We start from the raw sequence: 21105 nt of genomic DNA, 5'->3' as shown, positions 1-21105 counted from the left end.
TGAACAGATTTGCAGGTCATTCAGAAGGGCTTGTAGTTTGGGGGAGAGTGAGTTTTAAAGGGAAGGGAGTAAAGAAATATCCTGAGTACCCCTTCAGATGGCACAGTAGGTAAGGAGTGCCAGGGAGGGCAGCCAGAAGGCAGTGGGCCTGGTGGAGTGGAGAGAGGGACCCGGGAAGCTGGGCTGTTGTTGAGCTGGGGCGCCAGTGCACCCACTCCCCCGGAGGGGGCGGGGGAGGAGGGGAAGCTGCTAGGTCCTTCTTGGTTGGAGACTGGAAGGCTTCTGGAAAACAGGGAGCTCCAGTGAGTTTTCTCTGAATGGGGATTCTTCCTATGTGGAGACGAGACCGTCTTATACAAAGACATGTCTCCCAGTGTCACTTGCAGAATTACTGCTTTATTTTTTCCCCTGAGTGGAATTCTGGAAATTCCTTCTCTTTTGCCCATTGACAGGTTTGACATTTTCTTTTCTTTACTAAAGCTGTTCACCGGGCCAGCCCTGGCGCACGATACCTCTATTGATCTGGCAAGTCGTTTCGTGAAATGTAAAATTTATTATTATTATTATCACTACTATTATTATTATTTCTAAATTGGAATCACAAAGCATAAAGAGAAAATATCAATAAATATAAATAAAGCCAAGGGACTCTACCTCCTGGGCCTCAGTTGGCTAAAAAGAACTCTTAGCTACTGAATCACCAAACTTGAGACCCTTCAGCAGCATGGCAGTGACTGGCCCTGCCCTTTGGTTGAGATTGTCCCTCCTCCTTGGGCCTCCTGGGCATCCAGGCTCGTGAGTTTCCTCTCTGGTGGTTTCGTTGCAAGTCCCACCCGTTAAACGTTGGGCTTGCTCACAGACCAGTCTTAGCTTTCTTCTCTTCTCACACTATACTATCTATCTTCTCAGAAAATCCCACCCACACTCATTATGTCTCCAGCCCAAACCTTCATATATCATCACCTGGCCATCACGTGCAGTTAGATGTCGCCAAGGCATCTCAGACTCAGCACATGCAGATTGAACTACGGGTCGTCCCCTGCCCTCACTCCACAACCTGGACCTCACCAGTACATAGTAGGTGCCCCGTAAATATTTATCAGGTGGAGCGTTGGAGGTACTCTTAGCTCTAATCGTCTTTGTTTCATAAACTCCACCAGATGTGTCCTCCCTGATGAAAGAGAGGAAGCTTTCCCAGGTCCTTGCCTCATCCTCATGGACCTGTGCATCCCCCTCGACCTGAGCTGACGAACACACATGTGGCACGAACACACCGTGTACCTGTCCCTAGTGGCATGTGTGCCTACACGCACGCGCGTTCACATCCCTGATCAGCTGAAAAGCGCCACTCGGTCTCAAAGTAAATACCTTCCGTGGCCAAATTAAACAAATATAAATGTACAACTTCTTTTTTTAAGAATAATAAAATCTGTTTTCTGTCCTTTAGAGGTCAGTCCATTTTCAGCTCCCTGGCCTTGCCGGAGGCCTCTGATATCCTCCAAGTAACTTGGGTGACCCCCGCTTTGCAGGAAGACGTGCTTTCCCTACATCCCCCTCAACTTGTCGGGGTTACATTTGCGTTTCCTCAGCTCTTTATCTGGGCTGGGCTGACCTGCAAGGGGCTGACCACTCTCTTAGCACGTGGCTTCTTGCGTGGCTGCACACGGAAGCCCCATACTTTCTGGTTCTGGCAGCTTCTCGTACTGTCAAAGGAGCTTGAGGAGTAGTTTTCTGGCCTTCCTGTCTGGGAATTAGGGCCCTGCCTAGGGTTCCATAGTCCACTTCCGCCAGGCTCCAGGCACGCCCCCGGAAAGGTTACTCTTGGTCCTTTAGCTGGAGTGGCCCTTTCTGTTATGACAGAGTGCTGGCTGGGTTCCGAGCTACAAGTCGCTGGGCCCAAAAAAGGCGAGACCGGCAGCCCTTGCCTCCTAAGGACAGTGGTGGTGTCCTGTTTGTCCTTCTGGTGTAGAACTTACCATCCCAAGTATTCCGGACTCATTCATGTTCACTTCTCCCTTGAGGACAGGGACTGCGTCCTCTGTCAGTATCCTCCTAGCACCGAAGCAGACCCTGAGTGGCAACTCAGTAAGTATTGTGGAGCATTATGTAGTAGGGCCAAGTAGGCAACGGATGTATTAGGAGTTGTAGTCATGCCATTAACTAGACTGTCATTAGAATGGACTTAATACAGATCTTGCTCCTTAGCTCATCCAGGCACTCAACAAACATTGAGTGCCAGGTGCTTTGCAGGGCTCTGGGGACCGAGATGCAAACACGAAGACATAGTTCTCGTGGAGCTCACGTGAGGGAAGCCGTAAACTCAAGGGCATAAACAAGCAAAGTAATTACAAATTGTGATCACTGCTGCAAAGGAAATGACCGTGGTTACTGAGAATACAGGAAGGGTCGGGTGCGGGTGGTGGTGGGACACGTTAGGCAGGGTGGCCAAGAAAGGCGTCTTTGAGGAAGGGAAATGGAGGCAGAGACTCAGATGGCAAGGAGTCTGTTTTCCAGGGAAAGGGAACAGCGATGTGGCAAAGGTCTCAAGGCAGGAAAGTGCTCGGTGGGCTTGAGGAACTGTCAGACACCCCTGTGGCTGGACAAAGGGGAAGGTGACTCCAAATGAGATGGGGAAGGGCCAGCCCCAGGGCCAGAGTAAGGCACTCGGATGCTACTCTGACTGCCGTGGAAGTTGCTGGGGTCAAAAAGGGGTTCTTCCTGAGTATAACCAGAGGATGGATTGGAAGGTGCAAGAGAACATCAGATTCAGCTGCCTCTGATGGTTTTGGCATTAGTTTTAATATTTTTTAATAATAATATGTTTTAGTAGTTCCGTACATTATCTGAAAATAAGGTCATCTGGCTGGAGGGGCCATGATCCACAAATTCACTTCTCTACTCACTCATTCCTTTGACCAACAGGTATTGAGAAGCTAGGATGCTTCAGGCACTGGGGGGATTCCCAGGCCCCGCCCCCATGGCATGGGCCATTGTGGAAGACAGATACTCCCAGTGGGGCCTGGGTTTGCCAAGGCATTGAGGCAGGAGACGGCCTCACACATCTGGGAACCACCCCCAGTCCCCAGGTTTGGATTGTGAGGGGGTGGGGGGAGGGATGAGGCTAAAAGGCCAGGCTGCTGGAGACCACACAGGGTCTCGCGCACCATGTTAGGAAGCGAGTTCGTGGGGCGCCCTGGAAGAATGCAAGCAGGAGGAGAGCGTCATCTGATTTACATTTTGTATAAAAACGCCTGCTGCTCCAAAGTGGAAAGGGAAACATTTGTTGTCCAACAGCTAGGACTGCAAGTTCAAGCTTCATGTGCTCCAGCTGCCTTGGCTTCCCAGGGTCTTAGACGAGAAGGATCCTTGGGGATTCATTTATCCAGCCATCGTATCTCATATTTGAAGACAGTAAAGCTCAGAAAAGCAGCTTGCTTGAGGTCGCCATTGTCCTTGGTCCTGGTCTGTACGCTGAATCCCAAATAGCCATTTCGAAGCCAAGTTGTTTGATGACCTGGAGAGGAATGAGGGGCCTAGGTGTAAGTATCATGGTCAGGGCAGCCCATCCTACTTGCTGGGGACACAAGTCAAGGTCTGTTTCCCATCAGTGGAGGTCAGGATATTATCCATGAGTATTAAGGATAAGGATTTGCTTTCATTACTGTGGGTTAAAAAAAAAAAAAAGTCATTGGAAAATGATGCTATCAGATAAGTGATCCTGCAGTGATTCCAAGTCTTAATGCCCAGGTAGAGCCCCAGGCTATGTATTTTGGCCCTGAAGAGGGATGCTTTTTCACACCTCAGGTTTTCAGCTGTCAGTGTGGTAGCTTAAAGTCTGCTGTCTTCAGACAAGGGGTCATCTGTTTGGTCAAAACAGCAGTGTCTAGCTTATCAGTTGCATCTTGTAACCATATTGCTGTGAGTCAAAAGCAACCACCCTCCAAGAGCAACAGTTGTGTTCCCAATCCCACAAAACGGCAAAAACGTGCTACAGTTTTTTTTTTTTTTTTTCCTCCCCAAGCAACATAGCAAAGTGATTAAGAACATGGGAGCTGATGTCAGACAGCACTGACTCTGTCACTCGCCACCTGTGTGTTCTGGACCAGGTCCATAACCCCTGAGACCGTCTTTAAAATGGAGATAGTCTTACCAGATTCATAGGCTATTTGTGAGATTAAATGAGTTAATGCATATAAAAGATTTACCCCCGAGCCTGGCATGCAAAAGCATTTGAAAAAGAAAAATGGTGGTTATGATTTTGTTCCTAAATGATTGAGCTTTTCCTATGAAAAGACTTGGAGAAAGATTTCTCTGCAGACTGGCCCAGAGTGAAATATTATCGTCAACTCTCAGGTATCAGCACTGATATGGAGAATTTTTTAATCATTTACGTTGGTTCTGAAAGCAAATTACGCTTTTCTATTTGATGGAGAAGCCAGGGGTACACTCTCCTAGGCTTCTCGCTTGCCATCCCGTCGTAGGGGTGTAGGGCCGTGCTTGAGTGACATGGCCTTCCTGCGAGTGATGGGAGGTGGCTGCCACAGAGAAAGCTGGGAGAAAGGGTGATGGCTCGTCACCAGCATTGGCGACCACCTTGAGGGGAGTCTGACTGCATTGAAGGGGCAAATGGTCTTTCTCTTGAACATAGTGTTAAATTTATGAAAGTGTTTGACATCGTCTGCCAGGAGAGCCTGGATTCCCATGTGATTAACCACAGTCGTTTACAAGTCTCCACTACTTGTCCCAAAACAAGCAGAGTTCCTTCATAACCTCGCCCGAGGGCCTGCTCTCTGGCGATCCAAATACTTGGCATCCCGAGAAGTAATCTTTCTCATCTCTTATCTTCAAGTAAATGGAAGAATTTGCTGTCGTTTCTGTGGCACTTAGGCCTGAGCTTTGTGGAATTAGCCTGCCGGTGGGGTGAGCATACCAGGAAGTGAGGGCATTAAAAAAAAAAAAATGGAGCCAGGGTGAAGGAGACAGGAGCATATGGATCTCTTCCTTTAGGGCAAGTTTACAAGTCAAGCAAAACAAAATTTTTTTCACTTTTTTCTTGTGTGTGAAGGGTCTTACGGGTGTCACCCCTTTGCTGACTGCTCTGTGGTTTACAGAAGAGGTTTCTGGCCCTTACTCTCGGGGAATCTGCCGTCAAATTGGGACACTAAAATTTTACAAATGGCAAAGGATGAATTTTCAGCTGAGATGGCTGAGGTGCTATGGGAGGGATGAAGGACTTCACCCAGCTTCTGAAGTGCAGGCCCCAGCTCACCTCCCTAGGCTTTATTTCCCTCCAAGTTCTTCTGTAAATTGGGGATGATGCTACTCATTGCCAGGGCTGTGCGCTAAGAGAGATAAGGCATGTGATAGCCCTAAGGTGTGTAAGCCTGGAGCTTAGGGACAGGTTACAGCTGCAACCACAGCAACCCTTCAGGCCCCATTCCCAGCATGGCATCCAGGTCCTGAGAAGTTTGCTAACTAAGGGTCTGGAAGCTGTCACAGCAATCCTGATTAGAAACACCTGTATTGCCCCACCCCCTACTCCCTACCTCCCACCCAGTTGTTTTCTCCCCTGGGGCTCTAGGTGTTCCCACCAGGTGTCATTCCCCAGGCCCAGTGGAAAGGAATCTGTGATTTTTCTCACTGGACTGGACTGAAAGTTTCAGTCTCTGTGTCTGTCTGTTTCATTTAAGTATCAGTCATCACTTTCTTTCATATATTACAGTTGCATATGCTTCCTATTTTTCATCCCACAGTGTCTCTCTCAGGGGCTTATACACAATAAGAGGTAATAAGTATTTTTCAAAAATTCTAGTGACTTGCCCTCACGTGGCAGGTGTATTTTAAGAAGTGACTGTTAGAGATCCCTGGAGAGGACAGAATTTCTGGGGTAACTGCCATGTCTCAGGCACTGTACTAGAGCTTTCATGTCAGTTACATCAGTCAACTGTGACAGTATTCTTCCCATTTTACAGATAAGAAAACTGAGTCCCAATGATATTTTGGACCAGCTGAACATCATCCAGCTTGAAAGTAGCCAAGTTAGGATTCAGATTCAGAACTGCCTCACCGCCTATCAGGAAGAGAAAGTTGGGGGACCCCCACCCCCCACCAGCATCTCCGATCAAAACATAGAGACACCTACAACGTCTTAGACATATCCATTAGGTGCATAGATAGCCGTGGGGGGCAGGGGCGTACAATTCTTAGGAGCCAAAATATGTATTTCAAATTGTCGTGGACACATTTCTAGAGATAGCAATAGCTGATTCCATGTCATGTTAAAAGTAAATTTTTGTTAAAAGCAAAAGTGTAATTTGATCAACTGCAGATTTCGGCCCATCTGTAACAGATGTCCCTGATGTGAAGACCTTCTGTATACCTTACTTATCCTCAGGACAAGACCATTTCTTCCCCCAGCTCACAGCAAACTCACTTCAGGGATCTTTGCTTGCACTCACAGATCCCTTTCCCATTTTCCAGCCCAATAAAGTACTGCAGTTGGTTGTAGAAGAAAAGCATTTTTTTTTCCCTCCTTAAAACCAACTGCAAGGTCTCACCCCTACCCCCATAGGTTTTATAGAATGTTTTTTTTTAAGGTATATTGTTTAGGGAGTTTCTTTTCTTGGTGCCTTTTGAGTTTCTGGAAGAGATCTGTGCTCCTGCCCCAAGGGAGCCTTGGTTATACCATCCTGCATCTAAATCAATCCTTCCCTGTCAGCCACTGTGACCTCTTGGCCTCTGTATTCCCCTTCTCACCACGAAGCCTTCCTTATCCAGCCCAAAGGAATTTGGGTCCAATCAGCAGATGGAGATTTCCAGCTCAGGGGCCTTCCATTTGGTGTAAGGTGATCACGGGCAGCTGTGTGGAGTCAGCTCAGTGCTGCTTCTTACCAGCCCTGTGACCTTGGGCAAGTGACTTGCCTTGCCTTGGGCAAGTGAGCCTCCATTTCTTCATACATTTAAAAAGGTGGTTGATGGGGCTTCCCTGGTGGCACAGTGGTTGAGAGTCGGCCTGCCGATGCAGGGGACACGGGTTCGTGCCCCGGTCTGGGAGGATCCCACATGCCGCGGAGTGGCTAGGCCCGTGAGCCGTGGCCGCTGAGCCTGCGCGTCCGGAGCCTGTGCTCCGTAACGGGAGAGGCCACAGCAGTGAGAGGCCCGCGTACCGCAAAAAAAAAAAAAAAAAAAAAAAAAAGGTGGTTGATGATAGCAGATGTCAGCAGGGTCGGTGTGGTCAGGGTTCTTGTCTCCTAGGATAAAATGGCAGAGGATACTGTAGGCAGTTGCGCCCTTTCCTGATAGCCAGTGCATGGCTCCCAAATCCCTGTTTGGCTTAATGATCTGGGTTAGGCCATCTTGGAGCTTTGATCACTGTTAAGACTTATATCAGAGAAGTAGCTGTCTGCCAGAGGTCCTGCAAAGAGACGTTTGGCCATGTCTGGAGCCGTTTCTGGTTGTCACAGCTTAGTTGGGGATTGCTAAGAGCATCTAGTGTGTAGAGACCAGGGATGCTACTAAACATCCTACAGTGCACAGGACAGCTCCCCACAACAAAGAGTTATCCAGCCCAAATGCCAGTCCAGCTCCAGCGTGCCAAGGGTGAGAAACCCTGGACCAGAGGGACAGGGCATATGACCTGCTCCTTACCCGCTTCTCTCCAGCCCACACACAGCCCATTTGGACATCTGGCAGCTCGGGGAGTCAGGGAGGTTCCATGGAAGTTCTCACAATCCTCAGCCTAGTGGAGAAAGTACAGTAAGGAAGCCTTCGATCCAGGTGCCATGTGACAGGGGCTATAATAAAGGTATTCTGCCTGAGGACCAAATTCTGGGAGCCCCACCCCCTAAGATCAGGGACTACCAAAGGTGCTCACTCTCACCGTTATTCTTTAGCATTGCTGTCAAGGTTCTAGTCAACACAGTCAGACAGAAGAAATAAGTTAGAAATATAATCACTGAAAAGGAGGAGGTCAAAATGATCACTGATTACAGATGATATGGAAAATCCAGGAGAATCAACTGGAAAAACTCCTTTACAAAAATAAAGATGATTCAGTGTAGCAGCAGGGCACAGAATGGTTAGCAGAAATCAATAGTACACACGTGTGTAACAAGATAGAAGATGTAATGGAAGGAAAGCTCCTATTTACAATAGGAATGTGAAATATAAAATAATAACTTGGATTATTTAGAAGTAGATTCAGTTGCAGTTAACACATGAAACCCAGACAACAGTCCTTTAAATAAAGTACAAGTTTTTCTTTTTCTTATGAATGTTATCTGGAAGTATAGGTAGTCCATTCCTGGGAAGTGGTCCTTATCTTTATGGTCGAAGGTGGCTGCTAGGACTCCAGGCATTACATCCTCATTCAGGCAATAGGATAGAGGAAGGAAAGAAGAAGAAGTGTAAGGCTCTTCCTTTCAAGGAGACTTCGACACATCTGATTGGCTAGAACTTAGTCATATAACCACGCCCAGCTCTAAAGAAGGCTTTGAATTCTAGTTTATAGCTGCATCACTATGTGCATGGCTTAAAAGAAATCAACATTCTCTCACTAAGGAGAAAGTGAGAATGAATATTGGGACAACCGTCAGGCTGCCATGAAATATAACAAAACTGTACTACAAGATCTATAGGAGAGAACTTTAAAATGCTCCTATAGGACACAGGCAAGATTTGAACAAACGGAAAAACAAACAGTGTTATTGAATAGGAAGACTCAACATCATAGAAAGATCAATTCTCCTTGAGTTAATTTATAACTTTAAACACGTTTCCAATAAAAAACATCACTAGGAATTTTTTTTTTTAACTAGACAGATGATTCTAAAGTTTGTATGGAAAAATAAATATGCAAGAGTAGCCAGGAAATTTTGAAAAAGAAGAAGAAGGGGACCAGTCCTGCTGGCTATTAAAACATTTTAAACCTACAATAATTTAAAAAGTGTGGTACAGACCAATGTTATAGAGTGAAGGGTACAGAAATAAATCCAAATATATATGGACATTTAATACCAGTATTTATTAAAGGTGGTATTTCAATCAATGAGGAAAAGATGAAGTACTTAACATATTGGTTTGGGGCAACTTACTAGAAGTCTGGAAACAAAGTTGGATCTATACTTCACACCTTTTATCAGGACAAATTCCAATTATATCAAAGACTTAACGTTTATAAAATGAAAGCATAAAAGTACTAGTGGGAAACCTAGGGAGAATGCTTTTATAACTTTGAAATGGGTAAAACAAAGACTTTCAAATGAAAACATAAACTCCAAAAACCATAAAATTAAACATCAATTCAGTTACATCAAAAGAAATAAGATTGGCCTGACAGAAACCAGCATAAGCAATGTCAGAAGTCAAAGAGTAAACTGGGACAAGTATTTGCAATTCTTAGCCCACACAAAGGTTGTTTCCTAATATAGAAAGAACTCCTAACAATCAATGAAAATCAAACACCACCAAAGGAAAATAGGTAACAGTTCACAGAAAAAAAAATACAGATCACTTTTAAATATAGGAAAAAACGCCCAAACTTAACAGAGAAACCTAGGGATATACTGAAATACTATTTTTACCTATCAGACTACCAGAAACTTGGTAACACACCATGGTAGCAAGCAGGGACTATCATATATGCTTATGGAGATGTAAACTGTTCAACCTCTAAGGAGGGCAGTTTGACAACATTCATCAAAATCCACATTTTTTACTGTTTGACTCAGAAATGTCTAGGATATGTGTACAATTACTTTCATATACGCACAAGATGTCGTTATGTGCAAACTTAATCACAGCAGCACTATTTATAATAGCGCAATATTAGAAGCATCTTAAATGGCCCCCCCAAAATATGGTGGAGTATCATACAGCCTTAAAAATGAATTAGGAGACTCTTCATGTGTCGAGACAGAAAGATCTCCAACATAGCCAATATATAAGTAGAAAATATAAGGTATGAATGAGCGCATATAACAAGCTCCCATTCAGTTAAACGGGAGGAAATGAATGTATATTCACATTTTCTTTTTTACGTATAAAGTGTGACCAAGAGGATACACAAGAGGGGAAAGGGGTGTCTGGGGAACAGAGGCAGGAGGGAGAATATTTCCTGTAGGTCCTTTACACTTTGGATTTTATGAACACATGAATGTATTACCTATTGAAAAAGATTGAATAAAACTATTAATAGATCAGCTTAATAAATAAAGGCTAGTTACATTGGCTCATAGGGAAAGGGATGTTGCTGTATTTGTTTCCATTATTTAAAAAAAGAAAAAAGAAAAACACCCTACTCCTTAAAAATATGTCCCAGTCCTCAGAAGTGCCCTGGCCTTGTATTTGGGGACTGAGTAGAGAGGGATTGACGTCTAGGCAGGAGGCCCTCTTTGCAAAGCTGTCAGTCCACGAGTTTGGCAGCTACCTACTGTGTGTGCGACCATGACCCAAGTGCCAGGGGAACTTTCTCTCAAAAAGAAAAATCCAGTCACCCTGCCCTGCAGGCTGGGCTTCAGAGCAGGCAAGGCTGGGAAATGATCGTTCCCGACCCTGCTTCCCAGGGAGGCTTAGGGACCCCTAGGGAAGAGACAACACTAAAAGCCAAGAGGTAGAGAAATCTTAGGGCAGGGATGGGAGCTAGAAAGGCAGGGGTCTTGGCACAGCAGTGCTGGTAGGAGAAGGGGAGGGAAATCATGAGGGGACCACCGCCCTCAGCCAGCTGTGCCGCTAGCAGAACTTCGGGGATACCACCTTCTTTCTGCAGGCTCCATCCCCTCTCCCTTGCAGGGAAGGGCATCCTCTCTCCTCTCTCATTCTCCACCTGAGCAAGCATGGCCCTGGGCTTCCCTGAGCGCTCCCATCCCCTGAAACCCCACTCAGGAACTCACTTAGAGCCCGGGACAAGACAAATTTGGTCTCTGTGGTATGAGTATTTTTCTTTTTAAAATGAAACTGAAGACGCCCAGAGAAATAAAGTTCCAGTAGCAGCCTTCCTGGCCCCCAGGGGTCTTTCAAGCTGTGCTAATCTTTCCTGTTACAAAAGGAAAGGAACATAAATCACTAACTCTTCCTTGGGACTTGGATTCCCGTGGGGAATTGGAGTTTAGATAAATACAGGCAGTGGAGGGGGACTCCAAGGAAGATGTCAGGCATCATCGACAGGACAGTGGGAAGAAATGCTTTGGCCCAGGGCCTCCCTTCCCCACAGCAGAGGGGCAGCTGCTGCAAAACGTGCTTGGCCCTGGTGGCCGCCCTGGGCCTTCAGCAGGAGTGACTTCTCTCTCCAGGGAGCAGAGGGGCAGGGAGCCCGGGGACGGTGTGCACCTGGGCCAGGGCAGGCAGCGAAGAGCAGGAGGTGGGGAGAAACTAGGTGGTCCACCTTCTCTTGCTCTGAGTAGGAGCCCCCCGAGCAGAAGGAAAGGCTGAGCCTGATGGGCCGGAAACACTGAGTTGCAATTTTCAACACAAGGGCAAGGTTCGGGTTGGCTCAGAATCTTCTGAAATCTATTCCATTCGTACAAATGAGAACGAGTCCTTCCTGTGACATAACAAAGGCTTTAAAAGAGAGTGCTTGAGCGATGGCATGCGGGGTCCTTTATATTTTGGGGGTTGGTGACTGGCACTGAAAGTCATCCGCCACTGAGAAGGCAGGAAGGTAGGGGAGTGTAGTACACGGAGGCAGCGGTACCAGCCTTCAGAGCCAGGAACCTGAGTTCAGGTCACAGTCCCACCAGCACCCTGCCACCTTACGGAAGTCACTTGCCCTCTTCCAGTCTCCCTGTGCTTGTTTCTGACACCGTCGTGCGCAGTGTGCTCTTCCTCGCTCCCAGGGTTGTTCAGAGTACGAATGTGGTTTGTAGACTACCAGGTGCTTTCCGCAGGTTGTCGTTACTATTAGCGTGGGTGTTGCCGTGGTGATCATGGTGGGCAAGGGTAGGTCTTGGAAAGGCAACTCTATAGACTGGAGAGCGTGTAAGGGGCCCTAACTCAGCAGGGCCGTGGATCAGCCTCTCAGCCACTCAAACGTTTGCAGGAAACCCGGCTCCCTCTCAGTTTCCTCATGTGTGTTAGGGTATCAAAGGCCGGCTACTTTCGCACACCTCGTCACAGTAACCCTTCACGCCAGCACATGGGGTTACAGACCAGCAAGATGACTGCACCAGGACCACGACCCAGTAGTGACTGCAACCCAGGCGGCCTGCACTGGAGTCACGCTCCCCTCGCTGCTCCCCTACCCCAGCCAGAACGGAGCCTTGACCACACACGGTGGCCAGGGTAGGGACTCGGGAGCCCTGGTCCCAAGGGCTCGGGCGCACTCTTCTTTCTGTAGTTCGCAAGCACTTGCTTAGAGCAGCACATTTTATGTGCTTTCTCTTTTCTCAAGAAGTCCCAGCTGTATGAGGAAATGGGGCCACGGGTGCAAGACAGGCTGGCCTTAGAGTGTTTCCTGCCCCACCTTTGCACTCGGGCCTGGATTCCTGACGGTAGCCGGAGTTCAAGTCCAGACGCCAGCAGGCTTGTGAGAAAGGCCCCTCTTGCTCTGTGTGCCGGGGAGTCGGCCTTCTTTGCAAGGCCCCCGCACCCCAGAGTGACTGCTGAGAGAGACCCAGGGTGAAGACCTCCGTCTAGATCTTTATAGGGGACAGGTCTGGAATTTGCAGACTTGGTAGGGGAGTTCTTATCCAGAACCCTAGATTCTATACGAGATCTTAGGGGAATCCCAAACTGTAAAATAGGCCGTATGGAAGCTGCATTGGCTGAGGCCTGAGAACCACCCAGCTCTATGGGGCCTGGTGATTGCAACCTTCCTTCCTGCACCCAGACCCTTCTCCTGCTTGGCCTTCTTGCCCCTAAGAGACCGATCTTGCAAATGCGTCGCACGCGCTTGTGCAGGCTGGGGCTTCAGTTACCCTCAGCCCCTCAGCATGAGTTTCAGACCCCCCTTCCTGGCGTTCTGGGCTCTTCGGGTTTGGTTTCAACATGTCTGCCTTGCCTCACCATTTACTGGGACTCAGTTCTCTGGTCTCTTCACTGCCTTTTGCATGTACTGTGTTGGCCTTCCCCTCCCTCCCACATTTTCTCTTCATGCTCTGTCCAAACCTTACCACCTAGCCAAGCTTCTCTTGAAAGTCAGTTTCCTGGGAGCCCTCCCTGCCTGCGCCAGCCATCAATGGTCTCCCTCCCCGACTCCCCCCAAAACACAGTAGCTCACATAGTCAGTGTCCTGTAAAGTAGCACCTGGTTCCTACGTGGTTTATCTGCTTCATTGGTGCCAATGTGTGTCAGTCTTGTCCCACCACCTGATCCCCGTGATTAACTGATAAAGGGAGGGGCATAAGTTCCTTCTTTCTCTCTTATCAAGATCTGAATAATATGAATTTCAGCATATAGTAAGGCTTCAGTAAATAGCTCCCGACTTCTTTAAACCAAAGCAGTGTTGAGACATTCCTGAGGTTACAGAAGCTCCTCTCTCAGGCTGCAATGAATGGGGGGCACTTTTGGGGGTTGGCCATTGTGGGCAGGAGCCCTGGACTGGGGTTGGCTGTTGGCAGATCAAGCCTCCTTGAAGACTTTCCTTTCTGTAGCAGATTTCCCTGAGATGTGCATACCTCTCCACCTCAAAAAGGTCATATTGGGATGAGTGAAGCATTAACCATGTGGTTCTGGCCCATCTTACAGGGATTTGAAACTGGACAACATCCTTCTGGATGCAGAAGGTCATTGCAAGCTGGCCGACTTCGGAATGTGCAAGGAAGGGATTCTGAACGGTGTGACGACCACCACGTTCTGCGGGACTCCTGACTACATCGCTCCCGAGGTAAGACCACGGACAAAGGGCCGCCTCCACCTGTTGCCAGGGCTGAGGCCTGAGTCCATCCCCATATGCCAGGGTCATCCAGTGGTGCTGGGGAAGACTCTGGAAAACCAGAATGGATTCCGGGGCGATTTCTGCATAAGGAAGTGGTGGTGATGGGGAGATGATGGTGAACTGAGAGTAGCAGACCATTCCCCAAAGCTGGCCAGGTCCTCCCTGAGCATCCTCTCACCGCAGTCCAGAACTACCAGCAAAACTAGGACCAAGAGACGTTTGTTGACTTGTATGATTGCTTTCCTTTTTTAATAACCAGAATAAAGGAGAGCCATTGATAAAGGCAGTGATTAGCTTTATCAGCTATAATTGACCTACAGTGAAACCAAGAAGTAGTTGCCATTTCTAGTGCAGCAGTGATTCCGCATAGCAGGCACACAGGATTGAGCCGGAAGACGAGAGTGCCTGGGCCTCATTCTAATAGAGATCAGAGATGTTCATGGTGGGCCTCGCCAATAGGTTGCCTTTCATGGGAGTTGCTTGGGCGTTTTGTTCATCATAAAGTGTTTGTTTGCCTTCAGCTTCTGCAGGTCAGTCTTGCCTAGACTGAGAGATATCTAGTGTGGTATGATTCAGATTTAAGACACAGCCTGTCATAAATACTTAATAAAAATGGTCCTGAGTGTTCTGACACATGTGAGATGAGAAGGAAGTACCAATCCCCTTTAAGCATTGTCCATGGTGGGTAGGGGTTAGCACGGCCAGATTCCATTTCCTTCCAGTGGGCATTGTTTGAGCACCTGCTAGACACAAAGCCATGTGGGGATGAAGAATTGACCAAGACCCTGGTGGCTCTCCTAAAATGACTTTGTGTCTAAAGAGAGTGACAGATAAGTAAACAATGAATTAAGCAGAATAAATAGGTACACAACACAAGACGGTAACCTCAGGGATCGGGGGGTTTCTTAGAGCACCTGGTGGATGAATTGAGTTGTAGAGAATCAGCAGGATTTCCTTTGGTGGTATGGAGTGGGGAGCATTCCTGAAAACAGCAGGAAGGACTGGAGTGGGCGTGGGGCAGGCAAGGAGGCTCAGTATTCCTGGGCTCTGAATCCTTTAAGGCAGGGCTGTGTTTCTGATCTGGGTACTCCCAAGCTCCGGCACACTAGTCAGTCTCTTAGTAATGGTTTGTTGAATGAATAAAGGAATGAGAACTTGTGATACTCCAACATGAGCAAAGACCAGGGGATGAGAACATTCTTGGCCATTTTTAGAAAGGAAGATAGTGTGGCTAGAAGAGAGGATTTCTTAGTGCTCTTAATGAACAAGATTAAGAAAAAGGACCAAGGAAAGTGGCCTTTATTCTGTAGGATCTGTGGACCCACTGAAGGTTTCCCAGTAGAAGGAGGGTCATCATCAGACCTGTCCCAGAAAGAAGACAGGCAACAGCAGTGTAGATCAGAAGCCAGAGGGTCAGGGAAGGATGGTTGAGAGTCTTTCCACAACCCAGACAAGACACAGGGAGGCCTGAGGAGGGTCATAGAGTAAGGATGGTAATAGGTAAATTCTCACTGGAACCTCCATCTTCTAAAAGATCTGAAGAGTAGAGATTTCAGTCTGTCTCTACTAGTATGTTCTCTTAGCAGGGACACTAGGAATTTAACCTCCAAGGAGAAATCATTGCAAGCAAGAGCTCTCGATTGAGACTTGCTTTTTCTACCACCTTCCTCGTTCACTCTTTATCATCAGAATGCTTGGTCCTAGGCCCTCTGTGAATTGCCAGAGTCAAAGGGTTGGCAGCCCAGTGTACTAGTCAAGGACCCGGCGCAAGATAAACAGGCACTTTATGATGAACAAAACACCCACACAGCTTTCACAAAAGGCAGTGCATTGGTGAAACTCACAATGAATAACTCTGGTCTCTGTTTAGAGTGGACCCTAGACACTCTTCCTTCCCATTCTACACTTGTGCCAACTCTGCAGCATCGCCACTCCACGCGAAATGAAATCCCTGGTCTTACTGTAGGCAAATTACAGCTAATAAGGGTACCGCTACCTTTATCAAAGGGTCATTGGGAAGATTAAATGAAATTATGCCGCTAAAGCATTTAGCACAGTGCCTGGCCCACGGTAAGTGCTGGGTCAGTGGTGGCCCCGTCACGGTCATCGTGGTCCTTGGGTTGTGCGGTGGGGTGGGAAAAGCACAGTCCTGAGAGTTGAGGTTCCAGGCCCGACTTAACCACTAATGCCCCCATGTGATCTTGACCAAGTGGCAAAATGTTTTCGACCCTCAGGTTCTTCATCTTTCAAATGGGAAAATAATTCCTGCCCTACCCACCTCATCAAGCTATTTTGAGAATCTAATGAGATTAGAGCATGGAAATGCTTCAGAAAGCATAAGCCTGTATTCAAATAGGAGGGGTTGTGAGACACCTGGCTAACCCCGAAACCAGAGACACGTTCTGAGGCATTAGCTCTGCCCTGGGGCTGTTCTTCCCACGGTGTGCCCTTGGCTGACCTCCATGGCACCCCCTCTCCTTTCTCCATGCCCAGCCCCCACTCCCCGTCAAATGGCGGCCAGCCCTGGGTAGTGCCTGGTGTCATGAGGCCCAGTGCCCGCTCTTCTACCCCAGCTCTGACCCATCAAGGGGTTGGCTGCTGCACCAGTTGCCCTCCCATGGCATGTGAAGCCTTGCCCTTCTCACCAGCTCCATCCGTGACAAGGCGATTAGGAAACAGATAATTAGGGCCAAGCCTAAGGGGAATTTTAGAAAAGATGCCACCCCAAATAGGAAGGCTCTGGAGGGGCCTGAGGAAGGGTGGGCAGGGCTGCTCTGTGGTTTCCCCAGCGCCATCCTGTCTGAGCACACGCAGGGCCACCTGGAGGCCACCTCCCCACCACACCGAGGAGGCACAGAACCCAGCTGTGCCACTCCCCGAGGCTGGGGGGTGGCTTCCTTAGCACCAAGGCCCTCAGAGCCCAGGAGAGAAGGGGGCATGCCCAGGAAGATACACACGGTGGGCACACCTGGCAGCCAGTCTCCCTGAGTGTTGGAACTGGGCTGGTCACAGGGGTAGGTTCAGAAAAATATAGAGCCCCCACCCTCTGGTGGCTTATGGATGCCCTGGGGAGACAGCTGACCATGAAAAAAGTAACTCAACTGCTGGTAGTATGTGGAAAGTACCTGCCAGATCTTAGGGCAAGGGTCTTAGGATGTCAGAGGAGAGGAGAAAAGCTGGAAAAATCCGGGAAAGCCTTCTGGAGGAGATGGGTGATAACCATGACCTTGAAGGTGGTACCACGGTGAGCCAGGCTGGGCCGCTGGGTCTTTCAAGGTTGAGGGAGTCTTGGGCTTTGGCTTTCCCTTCACCTTTGGAACAGAGCAGAGTTACTGGCTCCTCAGTGGAGCCTGTAGCTCTGACCTTACAGATACCCTGTGCTGACCACTGGGCTGAGACCAAAGGTCCTAACCGAGCAGCTTTACCAGCCCCAAATAATTTAAAGTTGGCTGCATTTGCTCACATTCCTTTTCATTCTAAATTCTGAGGAGTCCTAAAATGTGCATGTTTTTACTGTTTTCAGAATGCTTCTGCCCATCTTTTGATTTAATCCCAAGCAATCTACAACCTCTAGAAGGGCATTTTGAGTAGACCCCAGACAGTCTAGATACTTGGGTTCAGCCTCCTCTTCCATCTTGGAATCTGAGCTGGAGCCTTGTTCTGTAACAAGTTACCTGAGAAGTTACCTGCCTGGGGTGTCCTGCAAGCTGGAATGGCCTTTGCCTACTTGGGGGGGAGTCCTCAAAATACACCCCCCCCGGGTACATGCACTCCAGCCGTGCTTCTCCACAGCCTTCACCTTTTGGAGTTCTTTATAGAATGACAGCTCTGAGAGCGGCCAGAGATGTCCTCCCGCCCACCCGCCTGTCTCTGGGCAGTACCACGCCTGGTCTTGCTCTGACTGAGTATTATTTCTGCTCTGAGCCAAACACACATCAGTGACCTGCTACATTCTATATAAACGTGGAGACCAAACCTTATAGAAGAAAAACTGGATTTAGTACCACCTTCTAATTATATAGAGCTTTGTAGTTTGCAGTAGGTTTTCAAAATCTTCCACCTGAATTAATCTTGTGAGGTTAAGCTGAGAATCTGAGCCTCATCTGATACATGAGGAAGTCAAGTGACTGGCTTGAGATCACCCAGAAATCTAATGCCAGACCTGGAGTGAAACTGGATACAACCTGGTTGATCTTCCATCTCCTTCCGGCACATGGCCAGCGCTGAAGAAAAATTGAGACGGGGCAGTTACTTGCTTTTCAAAAAGTTCTGCAGCTTCTTGACTCAGAGTCAAATTCCTCTTGTGCACTGACATTCTGATTCTGTTTGTAAAACTGCAGTCCTTACACACCGTTCTGCAGGGAGCCCATGGTGTTGAGTATTCAGCATCCTGTCATACATGCATGTAACCTAAGTGACTTTGACTCCACACACTTGGTCAGAGAGAGAAAAGAGAGGCAGAGAACGTAGATAAGAAAAATGGTCAAAGATAAAATGCACCAGACAACCAAGGAGAGGATTTGATTTGAGATCTTGGAATAGGGAGAATGTTTATGGAACACCTCAAATAAAAAGAAGCGGGTCTGGGGCTTCCCTGGTGGCGCAGTGGTTGAGAGTCCGCCTGCCGATGCAGGGGACGTGGGTTCGTGCCCCCGTCTGGGAGGATCCCACATGCACGGAGCGGCTGGGCCCGTGAGCCATGGCCGCTGAGCCTGCGCGTCCGGAGCCTGTGCTCTGCAACGGGAGAGGCCACAGCGGTGAGAGGCCCGCGTACCTAAAAAAAAAAAAAAAAAAGAAGGGGGTCTGGGGCGTTATAGAGGCAAGAAAACAAGGATTCATCAGCGAGCCGTAGGAAAGTCATGGGTCTTTTCTCAGAATATGCAAAAGCATAGTGGTCCTTTATGATTAGAACACAAATGGGTGGGGAGATTTATTAACTCTAGTTTCTTTTCCAAGAGCCCAGGCCTCCGTAAATTCAGCATTGTCACCGTTTAAAGAGGACTGAGATTCTGCTCACCCTTCCACTCAGTGAGCCGTGCCCTGGGCTGAGCGTGCAATGGGAGACCCACATTTGCTGCACGCACTCACTCACCCCAATTTTAGTGTCAAAAATGTGCACAGCTTTTTACGTGGCCCTCAGTTCAAGTCAGGAACTTCATCTGGTGCTCAGGCAAAGAAGCAGTCTGTTCCCCCCGAAGACAGACTGTGGGTATTGGTTTTTGAAAGCTGGCCCCCAACATGGTGCCTCCCAAACTCAATTTTCACTCAACTTGCTGATTTAGAACCTAATTTTATGTAAGGCAGCTCCGCCCTACAAAGGAGCAAGGGGGAAATAGAGACGCGCATCTTCCCACGGGCGCTGGTGGCGCAGGTGTAGCCACGGAGGGCAGCTTTCGGTGGACCCTGACGTTGCCCGTCTCCCAAACAGATCCTGCAGGAGTTGGAGTATGGCCCCTCGGTGGACTGGTGGGCCCTGGGGGTGCTGATGTACGAGATGATGGCTGGTCAGCCCCCCTTCGAGGCCGACAACGAGGATGATCTGTTTGAGTCCATCCTCCATGACGACGTGCTCTACCCCGTCTGGCTCAGCAAGGAGGCCGTCAGCATCCTGAAAGCTGTGAGTCACTGGCCCTCACCCACTTTCTGCTCCCCTGGCTTTCCCACCTCTCTCTCTCCCCGCCCACTCCTCCTTTCTCTCTCTCTCTCTCTGTCTCTGTCTCTCTCTGTCTCTCTCTCTGTCTCTCTCTCTGTCTCTGTCTCTCTCTCTCTCTTTCTCCCCCACCTCTGCTCACTGCTGAACAGAAGGGGTGGAGGGCAGTCACCGCTGGGAGCTCAGGCCCACTGCACCCGCTCCTGCCAGAAATGGGGTCTGGGACAAATTACCGTTCTTGTGGGAAAGGGACACCATGTCTGTGTTTCCCGAGGAAGGCTCCATGCACCTGGGTCCTCTGGTGCTGTAGAGGGGTCAGAGCCAACCCCTGCTCCACTGGGTTCACCCCTGCTGCTTTTACTCTGGGGGCTGGACCCTCCTTCCTTACCTGCCACCCATGGCCTGTCTTCCTCCGGGGCCTACAGTGGGGGGGGGAAGGGAGGCATTGTGCACCTGTGTCCGCAACAGCATCGCTGATCAAAAAAGATGCGTAGACTCAAGATCCCTGTGGCCACGCTGGATCCAGATGTAATAGAGAGACTGCCCCCCCCACCCCCCGCCAACAAATAGTCCCTCACAGGTGACAATGCTTAGTACGTGCTCAGCATACCCGTTGCTGCATTGTAAGACACTTGTACTGTGGCAAGTAAGTGAAGTTACCTGTCCCCCTTGGAATGCTGGGGGAGCTGAGGTGCACGGAAGGTAAGCAGACCAGCTTACCTGGGAGCAGTCACCCCGCTGGGCTGAGGCCATGACAGCCCAGGAATCTTGACTTCCGGTCCTAGCTCCTTTCGCCCATCAGAATGCCCCAAAGTTCAGAGTTGGCGTGCCTCAGTCACAGAACTTGCCATATCCAAGTACCCGCTCTACCGAGATTTAGTCTTGTTCTTTCAATCAAGTCCCCAAATCTACCTAATTATATGTATTTTATAAAGAAATGTTATATATCTATCATAAATGGAAAGGGTATCACTTGTCATAATTAATTAACATAAATTGTCCCATGAAAATGGTAAAAATGACCTAAAATCATTTCGCAGGCATCCGGCAGGGGACGTGTATCGTGTTTTGGAAAATGCCACAGCAGAACCTGTTGCTTCTTTCTGCAGCTCATTTTTGCCTTCCTCTTCCCTTCTTTCCCTCACCTCATCTCTTTCCTCCCTTCTGCATCTCGTTCTCTTTCCCTCCCTCCCTCCCTCCCATTCACTGATTCAACGAACGACCATTTGTTGAGTGTTTCCAGTGTGCGGGGCTTTGTGCTAGATGCTGAGTAAGCACTGGTGAGTGTAACAGCCGTCATCCCTGCCTTGTGGAGATTGTGATCCAGCAGGAGAAGGTGGGCAATAAATAAAGGACACATCCACATGTGGTCACAATTGGGATAAGAGCAGTGAAGGAAGCAAGCAGAGTATGCTCGTTCACTCATTCATTTATTCAACACGTATGTATTGGGCATCTAGGATGGGCCAGACACTATACTGGGTGCTGGCTAAGGAAAAACCTGTAGCACCTAAGGCAGCCAGAACACCCCCAGCAGAGCTGGTCACTCTCCCTGGGCCCTGAACACCAGCCTGACACATTTCCC

The 21105-nt window shown here is 48.5% G+C and overlaps 1 protein-coding gene across 1 annotated transcript in view; it reads left to right on the top strand.

Moving 5' to 3' along the window:
- The window catches only part of PRKCE (protein kinase C epsilon), a 509705-nt gene that overhangs the window by 462364 nt on the left and 26236 nt on the right, over nt 1-21105 (top strand). The window contains exons 12-13 of the mRNA XM_065891335.1: nt 13681-13819; nt 19299-19487. Of these exons, the coding sequence (XP_065747407.1) occupies nt 13681-13819; nt 19299-19487 (328 nt within the window). The remainder of the gene's footprint in view (nt 1-13680; nt 13820-19298; nt 19488-21105) is intronic.

The sequence above is a fragment of the Phocoena phocoena genome, chromosome 14, assembly GCF_963924675.1.
Source record: "Phocoena phocoena chromosome 14, mPhoPho1.1, whole genome shotgun sequence".
NCBI classification, from domain to species: domain Eukaryota; kingdom Metazoa; phylum Chordata; class Mammalia; order Artiodactyla; family Phocoenidae; genus Phocoena; species Phocoena phocoena.
The sequence above is the reverse complement of the archived record's forward strand: the minus strand, read 5'-3'. Positions and strand labels throughout refer to the sequence as shown.